Source organism: Aulonocara sp. 'chitande type north' Nkhata Bay, linkage group LG3 (assembly GCF_057382095.1).
Source record: "Aulonocara sp. 'chitande type north' Nkhata Bay isolate Kocher_YH1m ecotype deep benthic linkage group LG3, A_spYH_male_GT1.1, whole genome shotgun sequence".
NCBI classification, from domain to species: domain Eukaryota; kingdom Metazoa; phylum Chordata; class Actinopteri; order Cichliformes; family Cichlidae; genus Aulonocara; species Aulonocara sp. 'chitande type north' Nkhata Bay.
In genome coordinates, this window is record NC_141346.1 from 64,497,490 (window position 1) to 64,517,384 (window position 19,895).

Genomic DNA, 19,895 nt, shown 5'->3' on the forward strand with positions numbered 1-19,895 from the left:
TTTTCTCTGAACAGGTTTGTGCCTACTTTTAGACTGGTCTTCTGTTTGCCTCATGTCAGATCCAACTTTCAGTCACATTCATTCACTCTGTTGCATGTCGAACCAAGTAATTTATTATTATATATTTTATATTTTATTTTGTATCCATCAAGGGCTTCAGGTGATCTGCAGTTTCACCCGTTCCCAAGCTGGAGACATCTACCCTTCTACACACTTTCCTTGGCTGAACAGTGACACAGCCTTAATCTACCTTATGCATCTCTCTTTTTTATAGAAAAGGTTTTCATGTGAATGATTTCCTTTTATTTATTTTATACAATCTGGGCATGATCGTCATGCCAACTATATTTCATTGTTTAGTTCTGTTTGTAAGGTTCCTCTTAGAATAGTTACTGCAGAGGGACTGCATTTCCCCTCCCACGCAGGACAATTTAGTTTTTTAGGATTTCTCCAACGATTTGCGCTAATTAGTCCTGCGCCTGAACATTTTATCTCTAACCACTGTTCATCAGCTGTTAGGTCAGGCTTTGTTTGTTTGTTACCCATTTTAATTTATTAAATTATTCACAGAACTGTGAAACTGTCTCTGGCACGAGAGTCAAGAGAGGTTACTAAGACACCCTTCAACCCCTGTCCTATTGTCAGGGGCGGTCTCAGTTTTATGTGATGAAACACAACCTTTTTTTCTCGTTCCTCACCAGTACGTAAGTTATCACAGGAAAAACAGTGAGAACGGTGTAGGGTCCTAAAGTCCCTTCAAAGGTCACTCATTCTCTCAATACATTTATTCAAACAGTTCGCGCAATTTCTATCCTATGTTAGTTGACACTTTCCGTACACTTATTTACCTTCTAGTAAATTTAGACTTCCAGCTTTTTTTTTTAACTGCGAAACGAGTGTCTATTACACTGCCAGTTTCGTCTTACAAGCGAGTCTTAAAACTGCCAGTCCCCGTAGGACGAGTTTTCTAGGAACAATGTCACCCTAAACACCGATAATTTTACGCAAGGTGTGTCAAATGTGGAATAATCACCTGGCTTCGCTGTTGCCGGTCTGTCGGGTGTCCTCCTTCAAGCCCCACCGCCGTGGGCCTTAATAAAACGTTGGCCAGGACCTGAATTTTAACGTCCCTGGACTTTCAACCCTTCCTGGAGGGTGCTCTGCAGAGGCTTCAACGCAGGTTTGTCACGGTGTAGGGACTTGAGGAAGGATACCACTGTGAAATGGAGCATAATATTATTATTAATACCAGTCCATTAACGGCTTCGAAGGACCAATTAAATGTCAGAGATTTACAGTTAACAAACAGTCAGGTGAATAAAAAACACTGAGACACTCGAGATAGTTAACGTGCTGCACGGGTGAAATACTCAGAGAGCAATCACACCGAGCTGCAGTAGTTGTTTATTTATATATCAAGCAGTTTCCTCTAATTTTGCGTGTGTGTGTGTGTGTGTGTGTCTAAGTTCGTATAAATGTCACTGGGTGCACTTCCTGTTTCTAGAGACAGAGTGAGTAGTACATTTTGTTCTTGTCTTATTAAGAGTAAAATATGAACATATACTTTAATGCAACATAAAACTCATAAAAGCGTTTCTTCTTTGACACCCGTTAACCAAAACTCTATTTCTGTATCCTTGCATTTCTGTATCCTTGCATTTCTGTATCCTCTATCCTTGCAGGTTTATGAAGAGTATATGTGTCATCTCCTTTTAAAAACGCTCCACGTCAGGTAATGACGGCTTTAAGCCTGTTGCCTCACTGACAGCGATACGGAGCTTCTTTACACTTCCTAAACCCCCTGGGTGTGCAGGGTTGGGATATATTTTTCTCAGCGTGTTTTCCATAATCACTTTGACCAAACACAAACACAAATGACCAGAAAAAAGTGTTAGCATACGTTTTTATTAAATTTTCTGTGTAGTGCACAGGAAGGTTTTTATAACAGATGTACATTAAATCTTGTGTCTCCCAGACCAGTAGTTTCCAATCATGTGGAGCAGCGCTGATTTAACTCCGCGGGTGTGATGATTGGTATTTAGCAGGTATCCGACATTCTCATCAGTGGTGCAAACAATGTGCGGCGCTGATCTCAGTTCACACAGAAGACGCTCTGCAGTGCTGATGATTTGTGCTTTAGCCTCACTGACGCTGTATGAGCAAACAAACAGACGGATGGCTGGGATGAATCGGGGCGTCCGGAGCTTTTCCATCACCTCATCATAGTAGGTCTCGAAGAAAAACACAGGCAGCTCAAACAGGCAACTGTGTTGTAACTGGCTGGGGTGACCGGATTGGCATCCATAACATATCTCCTGCACATACTCACTCAGTGCCATCGACAGCAGGTGGAAGGTTGCGAGTTTAATGTTGAGTTCCGTTTCCTCAGACGGGTTCGATCCTGCAGAGTCCTGTGAGCATCCTGGAGAGGGGGGCGGAGTCGGTGTGGTCTGGATTAGCAGTGCTGGAGGGGGAGACTCTGAGCGGTCCACAACATGGCAGATGTTGTCTGTAAAAGAAATCCACACATTGCATTTTTTAAAATATCAGGTATAATGCCAACGTCTCTCACACAGAGACAACCTACCATTTGTTTTTTGTTTTTTTTCTTTTTTCTGTCCTCAGGGTTTTTGATGATTTTTGGCCTGAACATGGCAGAAGGTAAACCAATCTTCGGGCCATGTGTGAGCTGATCATATACAAGACGCTTCCTAATATTCTCATAAGAAGAGTTGACCTTGTCTCTCTTGATAGTCTTATCGACCTCATTAAACACCCGCTGCAGTGCTCTCCAGTCTGAGCACTGAATTAAAAACAAATCCTTAAAACACGATAAACGTTCTTCAAGGGTGAGGGGGTATGGGTTCAACCTCCAGTTTTCAAGGCCCCTGTCCTCAATTACACCCTCCCTGTCTTCACACACACTAAGAAAAATGAAGTTGTCACCAGGACGATTGAAACGGTCCGCTTCTACACCGTAGAGTTCAGGTCCTGTTGGACTGACCCTATGCGAAACATAAAGCATCTCCGGGACCCCCGGTTGATCCAGGTCCGGACAGACGACTGAGCGAAACAGTTTCCAATTTTTGATAGACATAGAGTGTGTCCCGCCAACTCCCCAAATCTCCCCCTCACCAGAATCTACACCAGAGGTGGGGGCAGACATTTGATACAACCCGGACTTAGCTCTAAAGGATAGTATGCATGAGGGATTTGGGGGGGGGGATGACTGAAAGATTAATTGGCTCTGTTTTGAGTTTTGTTCAAAAGAGAATGACTTCATATAGGGAAAAATATATATCACATATGCAGGACACCTTAAACTAGTTTTTAATTAAGCAGCAAGGCAGAACAAAGTCGGGCTGTATCAAGACACGAGGACTAAACCCCAATTCAACCAGACCCAGAACTGATCCAGAATTAAAACAGGACTACAACAGTTCAAAATCAGGACTACTGAGGACTTAACCAAGACAGAACCAGAATCAGAACAATAAAAAGTAAAAATAATTTGAGTCAGTTTTAAAACAAGCAGCGTGCCTTAAAATCATCAGACACAGAAGAAAGCCAGTCCCAATGAAAATCATCCATCTGAAAGACGTCATTAAAATGCAGTTCAGATAAAAGTTGAACCAGAGACGGTGATGTGCTGGGGGAAGCAGGTGGAGGCTGATAGCAGCCAACAACAGTCTGATTTCCAAACAGATCAATAGTTAAGGCCAAGATTTCAAATGGCTGAGGTGCAGATGGAGAGAACAAGACTTGAGCAGCAAGACAGACCTTCACATAAACTTCCAGACCTCCGCCTTTTCTGGGACAGTCTGAGTGCTAAATGTTAAATCCATCAGTTGCTACGTTTTTATCCAGTAAAGATTTGGAAAGTCTCAGAAACAACAACGATACCAGCACCGCTTGAACAGGCCCAGATTCCAATCATATCCATGTTAGGAAGCACACGACGTGATGCACGTGTAACCCAGACAGTTTTTAACATCTGCTGGTGTTTCACATTCAGCCAGAGGCCCAGGGTTAAGTTGGATACCAGACAATAATAAAAGCATCGTTATTAGACTCTAGAGCTCGTTTATAGCTGACACCACATGTAGAGTTTAAGTTCACACAGAGACGATGACATTTTTCTAAAACCAGCAAACAATAAACAAGAAATGTAACAAGAGTTTCAGAAGAAGCTGTTTTACAGAGAAATGATTCCCTGAAGACAAAATTATTATTATCATCTTTATTTCTCCAGGTGAAAATTTAATTGAGATTAAAAATGTTGTTTTCAAGAGAGACCTGGCATCATGGCAGAAAGAGTCAAAAATACATAATAATTCAAACAAATACAAAATAGGAAAAACATCCTACATAAACTTCATAAAGTTTCATTAACAGACTTTGAACAATGGACTTCAAACTTCCCCCCAAAACAACAGAAACACATTTGAAGATAATGAATGACATTTATCCCTCTAAAGAAGGACTTAGACTACGATTTAATATGAATGAGAACATGTTCATAAATGGATGCAACCAAAGATTTCATCAATCCCTGATTTAGAGACAACAGAACATTTGGTTTGATTTCACAAGATAAGAATGACGACTGAGTCGGAAGATTGTTTTATGTTTAGTCAAATCTTTCATACATAAAGTCGGATTACAAAATCATCCCCTAAATTTGTTGTTTTATTCAAGGAATTGAAATTATAGAGAAAATCTGTGAAATGACTGAAAGAAAAAAAAACCACAAAAACTCTCTGATGCTCTAAACCCCCTGGTTTAGGTCGGACACCTTTCTGATGATGAGTGCATCTAAAATTTCCTCAGAAGTCAATGTGCCATATGATTGCATTAGCAATAAATTACACACTATATAGAACCACTTTATCTGATTATATTTGTGCGCAGATGTTGGCTACTTTGAAACAAAAAAAGACTTTTTATCCATAACATCAAATGAACTGTACAACAGAAAATACAAATGCTATTTATGGTCTCCTCACAACAATGATAAGAAAAATAAACTGGGCCAATATGGCATGTTTGTTAATACAGGGACACACATGTTAATGTGATCTCTGGTCTCCCAGTCAGAGACAGAGGTCTCCGAGTGTCCAGCATTCAGACCTGAGGACTCTCTTCATGTGAGAGAAAATCTGCTCACACAGATATGTAGAGCCAAATACTGTCAATAAGGCCTCTGCAATGTTCTGAAGACAGTTAAACCTGTCAGGTAGTCCAGCAGGTGAACATGCAACTCCATGAACACGCACAGCTGTGGATTCCAGCTGTGTTCATAGTTCTGCAAACTTTGACCCCACAGAGTCGAGCTTTTCAGTTCAATCAGCTGCATTTCGATGTCCTCTGTGTCCAGCCAGTTAATGCGACACAAATCCAGCTGCTCATTAAAGCTGTCTGGTTTGATCAGAAAAGAAAACATTGGTCCAAACACCTGACGCTTCGGGTCTCTCCTCCTCCTGGGTTACCGACCCCTGCTCTAAAGCATCTGATTTGGATTCCTGAGATCAAATATATTTTCCTTTGGCTTTGTTTTCTTCCCATTTGTGGCTTTAATGTAGTGTTACATCCTGTTTGTTTGCTTCCATCTGTATACATGTCCAGATTCACTGTTATGTTTCTATTCTTACATTGCTGTGTGATCACTGTTCCCTCTGCTGACTGATGTGACCTTTTGTATCTCACACTGATACTTGTCATATTTGTATCTGTGCCTAAAAGATAAAAAGTTTTCCATGCTAAAACACAGCTCCACCTCCTGCAGTTCTCCCTCTGAACCACTAGATGTCTCTGTTATCTAAATGAAGACGTGCAGCACAGCAACCACAGCAGCGCTCAGATCACACGTGTCCTGTTATTATGTATAAAAGCATGAAACAGGTGAGACAGGTGGGATCAATATTAATGTTGTGGAAATATATGAAAAAGCAACAGAAGAGTGAAAACATTTCGTGTTTCTAGAAAGATCTTTCAGCTCACAGCTGCTCACAGACTGTATTTACAAGTGACAAACTGCAACTCTACAGTACATCTACAGTATATATTGTTGTGAATTTTAGCACTACGGTTAGCATTTACAGGATATTGTTTTATATCTTTTATTGTTTCTGAGTCGGGAGCAACCCTCAGCACAAACGAAAGCTAAGCCATCACTTTCTGGGCTATACTGAGACGGAGATGCTGGCACAACTACCGGCACGGCGGACAGCGCAGCGGGGGATGAGGAGGAGTTTACACCTGCATCACGAACAAAATAAGGCTTCATCAAATTAACATGACACACACGATGCTTTCTCCTACGGTCTGGGGTACCTATAACATAATCTGTGTCACTCAGTTTCTCTTGAACCGTATAGGGCCCACAGAACTTTGCCTGGAGAGAGGATCCAGGAACGGGTAGGAGAGTCAACACTTTGTCACCCACTTCAAATTTTCTCTGCACGGACTTTTTGTCGAATATCCTTTTCATTTTTTCCTGAGACGCGGAAAGAGCCTCGCGTGCAATTCCGCATGCTTTATGCAGACGCTCCCTAAAACAACTTACGTAGTCTAATACGTTCTGCTCGGGGATAGCTGTGTCGGACAGATATCTCTCTTTAAGCAGCCGCAGGGGACCACGCACTGTGTGTCCAAACACCAGCTCTGCGGGACTGAAACCTGTGGACTCCTGCACACTCTCCCTCACCGCTAGAAGAAGAAGTGGCAGACCTTCGTCCCACTCTCTTCCTGACTCGAGGCAGAACTTCCTCATCATGGCTTTTAAAGTCTGGTGGAAACGCTCAAGCGCACCCTGTGATTCGGGGTGATATGCACTGGATTTTTGATGCTTGATGGATAGCGATTTTAAGACCTGAGCGAATATCTTGGACATGAAGTTAGACCCTTGGTCCGTTTGAACTGATTTAGGCAAACCGAAAATGGAGAAAAAGTTTACTAATGCTCTGACAATGGCTTTGACTTTGATAGTGCGTAACGGAAAAGCCTCGGGGAAGCGTGTGGCGGCGCACATCAAAGTCAAGAGGTACTGATGTCCTGACTTTGTTTTTGGAAGCGGACCGACACAATCGATGATTATGTGCTCAAATGGTTCGCCTAAGGCTGGGATTGGATGCAATGGAGCAGGAGGAATAACCTGGTTGGGTTTTCCGCTGACCTGGCAAACGTGACAAGAGCGGCAATATTTGGTCACATCAGTCTTCAAACCTGGCCAGAAAAAGTGACGCAGAATACGAAGGTAAGTTTTCCTAACTCCTAAATGTCCAGAGAAACTGTCATGTGCTAGGCTGAGTACTTGGTGTCGGAAATTTTGCGGTACAACCGCTTGTTAAAATATGTTCCAGCCAAGATCACTAGAGGAGGGAGGATGCCATTTGCGCATTAACACATCATTTTCGATGCTGTAGACACAGGGATTCTGATCGCTTGAGTTTGCGGCAAGTAAACATTTGGCCAAAGTCGGGTCATTCTGTTGCGCATGAATAAAATCTGTTTTGTTTACCTCAAAAGACAGGTGAGGTGTAGCGGGTAGCATTTTATCAGACACACATTTTTCAGCTATTTCCACAGGCAGTTCAGCTTTCTCAGGAACAGCTTCAGAACATAGAAAAGAGTCAGACAAGTCAACATCACCATATTTGCGCTTGTGGGTGCGTGTGACAACACAGGCAGGAAAAACAGAGGGCAGACTGTCAGCAGCAGGCTCAGAAACAAAAACATCGACGGGGTTTTCAATTACTTCCGGGATCGGGAAAACTTTTCCATTGGCTAGATCATTCCCCAGAATCATAGTAACCCCCTGCACGGGCAAGCGAGCGCGCACCCCAACTGTTACCGGGCCCGAAACTAGAGGTGACTGTATGAAAAGTCTGTGCAGCGGAGCTCGTAACACACTCATTTTCACTCCCCACACGAGAGCATCAGCACCACAAAACGAGTTACTTGAAAAAGGCAACGCGCTTTCCAAAATGAGAGACTGGGCAGCCCCAGTGTCGCGCAAAATTACAATCGGCACGCGATCCTCCTCTATTCCAGTCAGTGAGGCGAACCCTTGTGAAATGAATGGTCGGTAACTGCTGTCAAGACTGTCATTTCCTGGTTCATCACTGACGGGATTAGGAGTAGAAACCGACTGAACAAAACCAATGCTTTTTGGCTTTTTCCATGTGTGAGTTTGCTCTTTGCGACGGAGCGACGGACAATTGGCAATGAGATGGCCAGTATCATGGCAATAAAAGCATTCTCGGACAGTCATGGGGACCTGATCAGGGCGCGTTTGACGCTTAGGAGAAACCCTCAGACTCCTCGCAGGTTTCGACAACGGGGCACATTCACGGCGCACAGCTGAAAACGCAACGCGATGGGTCAACACAAACTCATCTGCGAGAACAGCAGCTTTAGACAACGAATCCACCTTTTGCTCATTGATATATACAACAACATTCTCTGGAAGACACGTTTTGAATTCCTCCAGCAGGACCAATTCTCTTAGCTGAGCCAAGTCCTTCACTTTACTTGCAGCTAACCACTTATCAAACAAGACAGTCTTCTCCCTGGCAAACTCTACATGTGTTTGGTTGGCAGATTTTTCACATGACCGAAACTTCTGGCGATATGCCTCCGGAACTAGCTCATAAGCCCTTAAAATAGTGGATTTCACAATTTCATAATCCAGGCTGTCATCAATAGATAAGCTCGCACACACTTCCTGTGCCTTCCCCACCAATTTACACTGCAGCAACAAACTCCACACATCCTTGGGCCATTTCAAAGTGGTTGCGATGCGTTCAAAGGCATTAAAGTAAGAGTCAACCTCACTTTCTCTGAAAGGTGGCACTAAAGCAATTTGCTTGCTTGCTTCAAATTGGTCAGAGGAGAACGAATCAGAAGATTTACTCACAATTTTACTCACTGGGGTAGAGGTAACCGTGCGTTGTCGGGAAGGATCCAGCTCCATAGCCCTTATGCGGAGATGCATAAGCTCAACGTCTTTGGCTTTAGCCGCAAGCTCCACCTCTTTCAGGCGGAGGGTGAGCCTAAGATCCTCCGTAACCAATCCTGTTGATTGTCCGGCTGGGCTAACGTTTGGGATCTGAATGACAGCAGGAGCCTCCGCCCCTGGCGACACCCGTCCACTGGCAGCTTGCGGGGTGGTTGCAGCAGCTTCTTCCCCAGCATCCACCACCAAACCTCCAGTCGCCTCAACCGGCCGAGGTTTCGGCTCCGCAAATACCCCCTTATCCACCAGCTGAGCTGTCAGGCACTGCCTAATTTCTGCCTTTTTAGCATGTAAAGGCACACTAACATTAAACAAATCCGCCACCAACAACAAATCTGCCTTTCTGCATCGATCCAACTTATCCATGGTGGGTCGCAGTGCAAAATCATCCACGTCAAAAGTCATCGTGACTAGATCACCCCCAACACCACAAAAAAACTGCCAACCAAAAACTGCAGACAACCCACAAAACACAACGAGCAAAAAGAACGGCAAAAGAAAAAAAAAATGGACGAGCCCCCACTTTATGTTACGCCCCAGTCTAGGGGTACAGGAACGCAACACAAGTTTGGAAGGATTGCCCCGCCCTGGTCCCCAAAACCATACACAAAGGGAAACCAATTTCTTAGTGAATCGTGATTTATTTTCCTGCACTGCACAAAAAGCTCCGGGGTGAACAAAGGCCAAAATAACAAACAAAACAAGCTAAGTCAGGAGAAGGTGTTATCTAAAACCCTATGTGAAATCAAACATCAAACGAAAGACAAGCGCTACACCTAACTCCCTAACTGAAATAAACAGGAGAAAACAGTGCAAGGGAAAACAATAAGGCAGCTCACCCCTTCTGTTGCAGTGATATTTACAATGTGCTATTTACAATGAAACTAATGTACACACTATATACAAAACTCAGAAAAGTCGCACAAAGTCACAGGCACAAATGTCTCAGGTTTTGGAGGCCAGGGTCAGGTCTGCTGCTGCTGTCAGTGGCTGCCCCAGGACAACTGCTGGTGAGGGATTTGAAGAGGATCACATGGCCAGGGGACCAATCAGCAGCCGTCAGCTCATCCACTCCGGGACCTGCAAAACTTAAAGGCACAGACAACAACAGCCACCAAAACAGATTATGGACAGGGCCATAACAGTGATATTATACAGGAAAACTGTTACTCAATAAGGCCCATTTAGTAGTTGTTTTTCTCTTTCTCTGTGACCCAAGAATTAATGTGTAAGAATCACAGGCTGGTACTTCAAGGTCGAAAATACCACAGAGACCACTTCCTTACTCCCATCCTCCCTTTCTTATCTCTTAGGAAAGGGCTTGTTAAAGGCCAGGTGGTTCGTTTCAGAATTCACTAATGAAAGAACTCTGTATTCTATGTCTAGGAGTGTATTTTGCTGGGATGATAATAAATTGTAGCTGAACTGATAAACTACACAAAGGATACTTCTTTGCTCACAAGGCAGGAAGACGTTTCCTTATTTGGTCTGTACCGGTCTGAACTGAGAATCTGTTGACACACGAACCTTTTTCCTCTACATATACTGTTGTAAGATGAATAAACCTTTGAGTTGGTTTGGGAAGGCAACCTGAAGCAGTCTGTGTTTCCTTGTTCTCCCAAGCTACTCCCGGCGCTGTAACTAACCCGCTGAACGGCATACCTGAGTGTTACTTGAGAATAATTTTGAATCTTAAACAAAACTCTGCTTATCGGTGCTCACGCCTCGAAGGAAACCCGATCCACAGACCTGGGACGGAGATTTCTTTCATATATCAAATATATTCTGTATTCAAATCTATTGAGTGATGTTTGAAAGTCTTTCCAGGTGAGTTTGATCCAGGAGGGTCTGAAGCCAGAGTCAGACAGAGACTGTGCAGAGACTGTAGAAGGACAGAGCAGCAGCAGAGCAGTCCAGATACACTGATGATCCTCTGTCAGATCCAGAGGGACACACAGGGATGATGCTGGACTCTACATTGTGTCTGACAGTGGAGCTGTTCTCAGAGCAGTTCACTCTGCAGCACTGACAGTCATCTGCACTTCTTCTCATTCCTCTGTCAGTCACTGCTGGATGAAGCTCTCCTCTCCACCTCCCAGTAACATGGCCCAGTCAGAGCGTCTCTACACACAAGCTGCTGCTGCTTCAACCTCTCTGGATCATCAGGACACAGCTCCTCCTCTCTCAGCACACACACCGTCCTGTTTACCATCATCAGCTCCACCTGCAGAGAGAAGAAGGAAGAGCAGAGGAGATAAACGAGTGTTTCCAGAGACTCTTCATCAGCTGTCAGTCAGTGATGCAGCACATCCAGTATAAAGAGCAGCAGGGACTTCAGTGCTGGGACTGTACTAGGACTCATTGTTGCTTCACTTTTTCTAATCTTTGGATTTTTATTGAAGTTGATGAAAATGTTTTTCCCTCCTAGTTTGAGTTTGGACTTTCATTCATTAGAAGAGCCTTGGTGTGTCCACTCTGAGCTCTGTAGGAACCCCAACAACAAGCCCAACAATCCAGATGGACGGTTCCAGCTGTTAACTGGAGGAATTCCATCCAAACATCTGCTCTCACTAAATTCTTCCTCACCTACAGACTGTGTTCTTCACTGCTTTAAACTTGGAAATGAATGCAGTCATTGGTCTGCGGGCTGCTTTGTTCAGAGAGCTGATTGGCTGTTGAAAGTGTTTGATCAGAGCGTGTCAGCTGTTACTATGGTGACCATAAAGATCAGAAACAGGAAGTGTTTGTGTCCAATCCTGAAGCCTGTCACCATTCTCCTCTCACAGCTTCACTGAGAAGCTGCAGCTTTACAGGAAACACTGGATCTTTGTTTCATACTGACTGTGTTTAGTACAATACTGCTGACAGCACCACCCACTCACTCCATCACTCTACTGACCCCAGAGTCTCCAGTCTGTAGTCTGGACTCTGCTGAAGATCAGACAGCTGCTTCACATCTGGATCCTTCAGGTTGTTGTAGTACAGCTCCAGCTCTCTCAGATGGGAGGGGTTGGACTTCAGAGCTGCTGCCAGATAATCACAGCTGATCTCTGACAAACCACAGCTCCTCAATCTGTATAAAGAATGAAAGATGTAAGTTTATTAGACAAAGTGTGAGCTTGAAATCATTCAGTGTTTCATCATCTGTTCAGAGCTGAAGAAGGTTCAGAATGTAGAAGTTTAGAAAATGGAAACTCCAAACAGCTGAAGCCAACAGGAAGCAGCTTCAAACAGGAAACTGTGCAGAGTTTCAGACTATATGTCCTGATGCAGCCAGTTGGATTTTGGAGATTTGAATCTCTGTTCTGTGACTAAGTCCTTGAATCATTTCTTCCAGTTGGTCCAACAAGACAGACTAAGTATTGGACATGGGAAAAATGGGGATTACTTTGGAAACAGGAAGTATTTTCCCCAATAAGCAGCCCTGGATTAGTAAATCACTCCAACATGTTCTCAGGCAGAAGAAGCTGTCTTGTTATGAGGGAGAGAAGAAAAAGATTGAGGCACAGAAACTTGTTGAAAGAGAGATAAAGCAGCTAAAATCAGGTGTAAAAGTAAAGCAGAGGATGAGCTGAATAAAGGACACTCAAGGCTGGCTTGGACAGGAATGAAGTCCATGGTGGGGATGCAGAACAAGGAGCAAAGATGAATGTGATGCTGAATCAGCAGAAGACTTGGACTCATTTGATTCCAGCTTTGATATCATTGATTTCAATGAAGAGCTTTGTGATTGTAGCAAAGGGCTGGTAGCTCTGAGAGTCCCACTGATGAGGTGTTTGTGTGGAAATCTCTTAGTGGGACAAAAGAGAGAAAAAGCCCTGGTCCTGATGCTGTGGGAGGGAAATGATTGAAGTGTGCTGTGAGGAACTGACTGGGAGATTTTCACACATTTTCCAGTCCTCCTTGGAACAACAGGAAGTTCCCAGCATATGGAAACAAAGGTTAAGTGTCCTATGGCACTCAGTGATGATGGTGCTGTGGCCCCACCACCTCCACCTCTTTGTAAAGGAACTAACTGTAATCTGAAGCTTCAAATGGAACTAAGACTTCCTCCACTAGGTGGCAGTGTCTGATGAGAAAGTGTTAGTGGAGCTGGCCTGGAGTCAGAAACAGGAAGATGCAGGATTTGGGCTGAAATGGGGAAAAGTGGTTCGCACTAGTGCCTTAAAGCAAGAAGGTTGTAGGTTGAAGCTTGTTGGCCTTTCTGTGGAGGTTGGATGTTCTCCCACAGTCCAATGAAATGCTGCTTAGGTTCATTGGTGCTTCTAAATTGGCTGTAGGTGTGGATGTGAGAGAGTGCTTCTCTGTCTCTCTCTGTTGGCCCTGTGATGGACTGCTCACCTGTGCAGGTGGACCACGCCTCTTGCCCTATGACAGCTAGGGCATAGGCTGCAGCCCTGTGAGCCTAAGCTGAATAAACAGTTAGCAAAAATGATCCATAGATGGCCTGAAATCCCCCAGTTAGCAGTTTGGTAGATAGCTATGACATGCTAATCCCATCCAGCAGCTGTATTCTACCTGTAAGCTGATCCCTGCTGAGCCAAAGCACTTTTTCACATACAAATTACAACCTTTAATAGAAACCTATTGGTCAGCATCTTATTAGCCTGCTGTTAGCTTCATTCCACAGAAAACTGAGAGAAACTAACAGAGTTGATAAAGAATAAAGAGAAATGTGCTGATTTTAAGCCTTTGAAGTGCTTCAGATGATCTCTGTCCACTTCTGTCCACTCATTCATTCATGTAAGCTTTCTAATGCAGCTTTGATCTTCACAGTCTGCTTCATGAAACTCATTCTAACCCTGAATGTCAGAGTGTTCCTCCTTCTCTTTCCCATCATTCATGCTGGCAGTGGAGGAGATTTGGATGTTGGACCGTGTTTTGGATGATGTGTGTATGTTTGTGTTGGACTGCTGTCTGTAAAGCAAACGCACATTTTGCTTTGGATTTCAGTGTCAGACAGACTTTAAGGTGGAATGAAGAGTTGGAGAGTTTCACAGTGAATTATCCAGTGGAGGATTTTTCTTCTTCTTTGAAGGTTTGAAATGTGAACATTGTTCTGCTGCAGTCAATGGACTAAACCAGAGAAGAAGAAAACAGACTTTACCATGAAGATCCTCAGTGTGGATCAGTATAATATCAGCCTGATGTCTGCAGTTTAGTGTCAGCACAACTTTCACATCATATTCATCTCAGCACAACTAAAACATGCTGACTGACCTCAGAGTTTCAAGTCCACATCCTGGACTCTCCAGGAAACCACACAGATGCTTCACTCCTGAATCCTGCAGCTTGTTGTTGGAGCTCAGGTCCAGCTGTCTCAGATGGGAGGGGTTGGACTTCAGCGCTGCTGCCAGATAATCACAGCTGATCTCTGACAAACCACAGCCCCTCAATCTGTATAAAGAATGAAAGATGTAAGTTTATTAGACAAAGTGTGAGTTTGAAATCATCCAGTGTTTCATCATCTGTTCAGAGCTGAAGAAGGTTCAGAATGTAGAAGTTTAGAAAATGGAAACTCCAAACAGCTGAAGCCAACAGGAAGCAGCTTCAAACAAACACAACAAGAGAAAGAACTCTGAATGTTTCACATTAAAGTCGTACATTTCTCATAAAAACAGGACAAAGACTTGAAAAAGTCGTTTTTTTCCTTCCAGGAACCACAAGGCTTCACTTTTAAAGGTGAAGTGTGAAAGAAATGGACATATTTGAAGTCCAACACCTTTTTCCTGTCACATTATTAAAGCAGACAAACTACAAGCTCATTTTCATTCCAACAAGTCATCTTCTGACCTGGACTAACAACACTGGTCTCTATGTGCAGCTGGCTGTGAGACCAGTGCTCAGGGAGCATCTACAAAGTGCAACACTGAAAGAACATTACACACTAATTTGCTTCCATCATCCAACCTGAAGAGGAAACAGAGACGGCTCCCCTTCAAAGTAAAAGCTGCTCCTTTTGGACACAGTATCAAAGAAAGTCAACAGTATAACATAGAAAAGACAGAACAAAGTTTTGGTTGTTTTTCAATTGTGCAGAAATTAACCTACACTAAGCTCAATTATGTGACAGACATTTCATCCCATGTCAGTTTGGCCTCATCCTGGGCCGGATTATCACCATGTGATCTTCTTACATCTTCAAGACAAACATAGTAAAAACATGAGCATATTTGTTTCCTGATAAAATGATGTGACAGGTAGAACAGAGTAAAGTGGTGGTGTTACAGCCTTTCTCCCCTCTGCTGCCGAGGTTGTTAGTCTCTCCCAAACTCAGCTACAGGACTTCCAAATGAATGAAAGCAGCAGAAGTGGCTTTACAAATGAAAGAGGAAGAGGAGAAGAAGAGGAGAGGGAGGCCACCCTGACCATCACTCCAGCTGAAAACATCACACTTCCATTAAAGTTGAAGCCTCCGGATGGACTGAAACTGGTGGGGAATGTGGACAGCAACTGGTGGTGTTTTAAGCAGCAGTTTGAGCTGTACATGGCTGCCATGGGACTGGACTCTAAACCCGATGCCAGGAAGATTGCATTGCTGCTCACGGTAGCTGGTCCTCAGGCCATTGAAGTCTTCAACACGTTTGAGTTTGAGGAAGTTGGTGACAGGAGTACGTATGACAGAGTGATTGAAAAGTTTGATGCACACTGTTCACCACAGAAGAACACAGTATATGAAAGGTATGTTTTCCGATCTCGGATGCAGCAACCAGAAGAGACTTTTGATTGCTTTGTGACTGATTTGAAGCTAAAGGCACAGTCGTGTGATTTTGGAGCGCTGAAAGATTCTATGGTTCGTGATCAAATTGTGTATGGGATCCATGATAAACGGACTAGAGAACGGCTGCTCAGAGATGGATGAGGCAGAAAGACTGTGTCATGCGAGTGAGTTAGCCCTGCAGCATGCAAAGACATTTAATGAGATGAGCGTTGCTGCAGTACATGATGGTGCAAGAATAGCTGTGGTTAAAAAGACAATGAGGAAGAATATGTCGCAGAAGCCCAGCAAAGAGGATACAGTGTACTCCTGTAAGCGATGTGGTAGCAGACATGAACTTAGACAGTGTCCAGCTTATGGCAAAAGATGTTTGAAATGCGATGGAAAAAATCATTTTGCCAAACAATGTCTGTCGAAAGTCAAACCCAAATCAGTGCATGTAGTTGAAGAGACTGACTTATGCGAAACTTTCTTTGTGGGCATGGTGTCACTTGAGGATGTGAAAAGTGAGCATAACGAAACAGAGGACAGTGGGCGATGCTCAGATTATGACTACACGTGGATTGTTTCACTCCCAATACAAGGAACTTTGGTGGCGCTAAGGATCGATACGGGTGCACAGGCAAACCTAATCAGCATGACAGAGATCCATGCTATGAAACCAAAGCCCAAAATAATAAAGAAAAGAGTACCTCTAAAAGACTACAATGGAAAGCATATTGAGAACAGTGGTCAATGCAGGCTTAAAGTGACAATAAAACATAAAGATTATGATGTGTTGTTTAATGTTGTTCCAGAAGGTCGTGAATCACTGCTGGGTGGCGTGACATCCAAAAGATTGAACCTAGTAGAAAGAGTGTACCACATCAGCTGTCCAGAAATAGAAAGTGGACAGCGAGGAGCAGTTGACTCCATTGTACAGCATTATGAGGATGTCTTCAAAGGTTTGGGATGTCTACCATGCAATTACAGTATCCAGCTGAAAGAGGATGCAAAGCCAGTGCTCCATGCACCACGTAGGGTCCCAGCTCCACTGAAGGACCGTTTGAAGAAAGAACTTAACAGGATGTTACAGTTGCAGGTCATTACAAAAGTGGAAGAGCCGACTGCGTGGGTAAACTCAATGGTGTGTGTGGATAAAAGGAATAAAAACAATGATTTGAGAATATGCATGGACCCTGGCGATTTAAATCAAGCCATAAAACGTGAGCACTACCAGATACCAAAGCGTGAAGAGATTGCAAGTGAAATGGCGGGCGCCAAATACTTTTCAAAGCTAGATGCAGCACAGGGTTTTTGGCAAATAAAGCTGGATGAGACAAGTTCAAAATACTGTACTTTCAATACACCTTTTGGCAGGTATAGATTCCTCAGAATGCCATTTGGAATAATCTCATCATCTGAGATTTTTCATCGTGCCATGGACAACATGTTAGAGGGTTTACAAGGGGTTCGCTGTTATGTTGATGATGTGGTTACAGTGGGGCAAAAAAGTATTTAGTCAGCCACCGATTGTGCAAGTTCTCCCACCTAAAATGATGACAGAGGTCAGTAATTTGCACCAGAGGTACACTTCAACTGTGAGAGACAGAATGTGAAAAAAAAATCCATTAATTCACATGGTAGGATTTGTAAAGAATTTAATCGTAAATCAGGGTGGAAAATAAGTATTTGGTCAATAACAAAAATACAACTCAATACTTTGTAACATAACCTTTGTTGGCAATAACAGAGGTCAAACGTTTACTATAGGTCTTTACCAGGTTTGCACACACAGTAGCTGGTATTTTGGCCCATTCCTCCATGCAGATCTTCTCGAGAGCAGTGATGTTTTGAGGCTGTCGCCGAGCAACACGGACTTTCAACTCCCGCCACAGATTTTCTATGGGGTTGAGGTCTGGAGACTGGCTAGGCCACTCCAGGACTTTCAAATGCTTCTTCACAAAGGTGACTCCTTTGTTGCCCGGGCGGTGTGTTTTGGATCATTGTCATGTTGGAAGACCCAGCCTCGTTTCATCTTCAAAGTTCTCACTGATGGAAGGAGGCTTTGGCTCAAAATCTCACGATACATGGCTCCATTCATTCTGTCCTTAACACGGATCAGTCGTCCTGTCCCCTTGGCAGAAAAACAGCCCCATAGCATGATGTTTCCACCCCCATGCTTCACAGTAGGTATGGTGTTCTTGGGATGCAACTCAGTATTCTTCGTCCTCCAAACACGACGAGTTGAGTTTATACCAAAAAGTTCTACTTTGGTTTCATCTGACCACATGACATTCTCCCAATCCTCTGCTGTATCATCCATGTGCTCTCTGGCAAACTTCAGACGGGCCTGGACATGCACTGGCTTCAGCAGCGGAACACGTCTGGCACTGCGGGATTTGATTCCCTGCCGTTGTAGTGTGTTACTGATGGTGACCTTTGTTACTTTGGTCCCGGCTCTCTGCAGGTCATTCACCAGGTCCCCCCGTGTGGTTCTGGGATCTTTGCTCACCGTTCTCATGATCATTTTGACCCCACGGGATGAGATCTTGCGTGGAGCCCCAGATCGTGGGAGATTATCAGTGGTCTTGTATGTCTTCCATTTTCTGATGATTGCTCCCACAGTTGATTTTTTTCACACCAAGCTGCTTGCCTATTGTAGATTCACTCTTCCCAGTCTGGTGCAGGTCTACAATACTTTTCCTGGTGTCCTTCGAAAGCTCTTTGGTCTTGGCCATGGCGGAGTTTGGAGTCTGACTGTTTGAGGCTGTGGACAGGTGTCTTTTATACAGATGATGAGTTCAAACAGGTGCCATTCATACAGGTAATGAGTGGGGGACAGAAAAGCGTCTTACAGAAGACGTTACAGGTCTGTGAGAGCCAGAGATTTTCCATGTTTGAGGTGACCAAATACTTATTTTCCACCCTAATTTACGAATAAATTCTTTACAAATCCTACCATGTGAATTCATGGATTTTTTTTTTCACATTCTGTCTCTCACAGTTGAAGTGTACCTCTGGTGCAAATTACTGACCTCTGTCATCATTTTAAGTGGGGGAACTTGCACAATCGGTGGCTGACTAAATACTTTTTTGCCCCACTGTATATGGGGCTCCACCCTACAAGAACATAATGAAAGACTGGTGAAGGTGCTGCAGCGGATGAGGGAGAATGGATTAAAGCTAAATCGTGACAAGTGTCATTTTGGTGTGAAGGAAATAATATTTCTGGGAGACAAATTCTCTGCTGGAGGTATTGAGCCAGATGAAAGAAAAGTAAAAGCCATCGCAACAATGCCACGCCCGACAGATAAGAGAGGTGTGCTCAGAGTGATGGGAATGATAAACTTTGTAGGAAAATTCATACCTAACTTGTCAGTGCGAACATCAGCACTTCGTGATTCCATGGAATTTGAATGGTCAGCGAGGGTCAACAACAATGGTCAACAAGAATGGAATGATTTGAAAACCACACTGACAACGCACCCGGTGCTTGCCTATTATGATCCAACTAAGAGTCTGAAAATCTCGACAGATGCCTCAAAGGATGGGCTTGGAGCTGTTTTACTTCAGGCTGAAGAAGGGAGCTGGAAACCAGTTGCTTATGCTTCTAGATCCATGACTAAGTCTGAAGCTAGATATGCTCAGATTGAGAAAGAATGTCTCGGACTGGCATATGGACTTGATATTTTTCACTGTTATGTTTATGGTCTTCCTACCTTTACAGTTGAGACAGATCATCGTCCTTTGGTGTCAATCATTAAGAAAAATCTGAACGAGATGTCGCCGAGGATTCAACGTCTCATGATGAAATTGCAAAGGTACAGCTTTGACTTGATATACACACCAGGGAAGCATTTAACTTTAGCGGATGCACTGTCGTGAGCATCAGAGGTGTGTCACGCAAGCTCCACTGAGAAAGACGTAGACGATCATGTTAATATGATAGTGGAGTCTCTACCAGTGTCTGACGCAAAGATAAAACAAATATGCGAGGAGATAGCTGCAGACAGGGAGCTGCAAATGGTGATGGAAAATATCCAAGGAGACTGGCCCAAAGGGTCTTGTTCAAAGTATTATCATGTTAGATTGGAGCTCAATGTGGTAAATAGACTGCTGTTGAGAGGCAATAGGATTGTGATACCACATAGTCTGAGACAACTGATACTTCAAAGAATA

General features: G+C 43.7%; 2 protein-coding genes and 1 long non-coding RNA gene across 3 annotated transcripts in view; 1 reads left to right on the top strand and 2 right to left on the bottom strand.

Moving 5' to 3' along the window:
- Positions 1-19,895, top strand: part of LOC147336563 (uncharacterized) — a 420,745-nt gene that overhangs the window by 70,190 nt on the left and 330,660 nt on the right. The window lies entirely within an intron of this gene.
- LOC147336569 (uncharacterized) lies at positions 1,956-6,772 on the bottom strand. The gene is made up of 4 exons (XM_086265403.1): positions 6,566-6,772; positions 6,334-6,394; positions 6,175-6,258; positions 1,956-2,509 (listed from the first exon to the last, which is right to left on the bottom strand). Exons 1-4 carry the CDS (start codon positions 6,770-6,772, stop codon positions 1,956-1,958), a joined length of 906 nt encoding a protein of 301 aa, XP_086121529.1.
- On the bottom strand, positions 4,075-14,184 carry LOC147336570 (uncharacterized). The gene is made up of 3 exons (XM_086285462.1): positions 13,951-14,184; positions 11,916-12,089; positions 4,075-11,240 (listed from the first exon to the last, which is right to left on the bottom strand). Exon 3 carries the CDS (start codon positions 9,419-9,421, stop codon positions 7,346-7,348), a length of 2,076 nt encoding a protein of 691 aa, XP_086141588.1. The 5' UTR covers positions 9,422-11,240; positions 11,916-12,089; positions 13,951-14,184; the 3' UTR covers positions 4,075-7,345.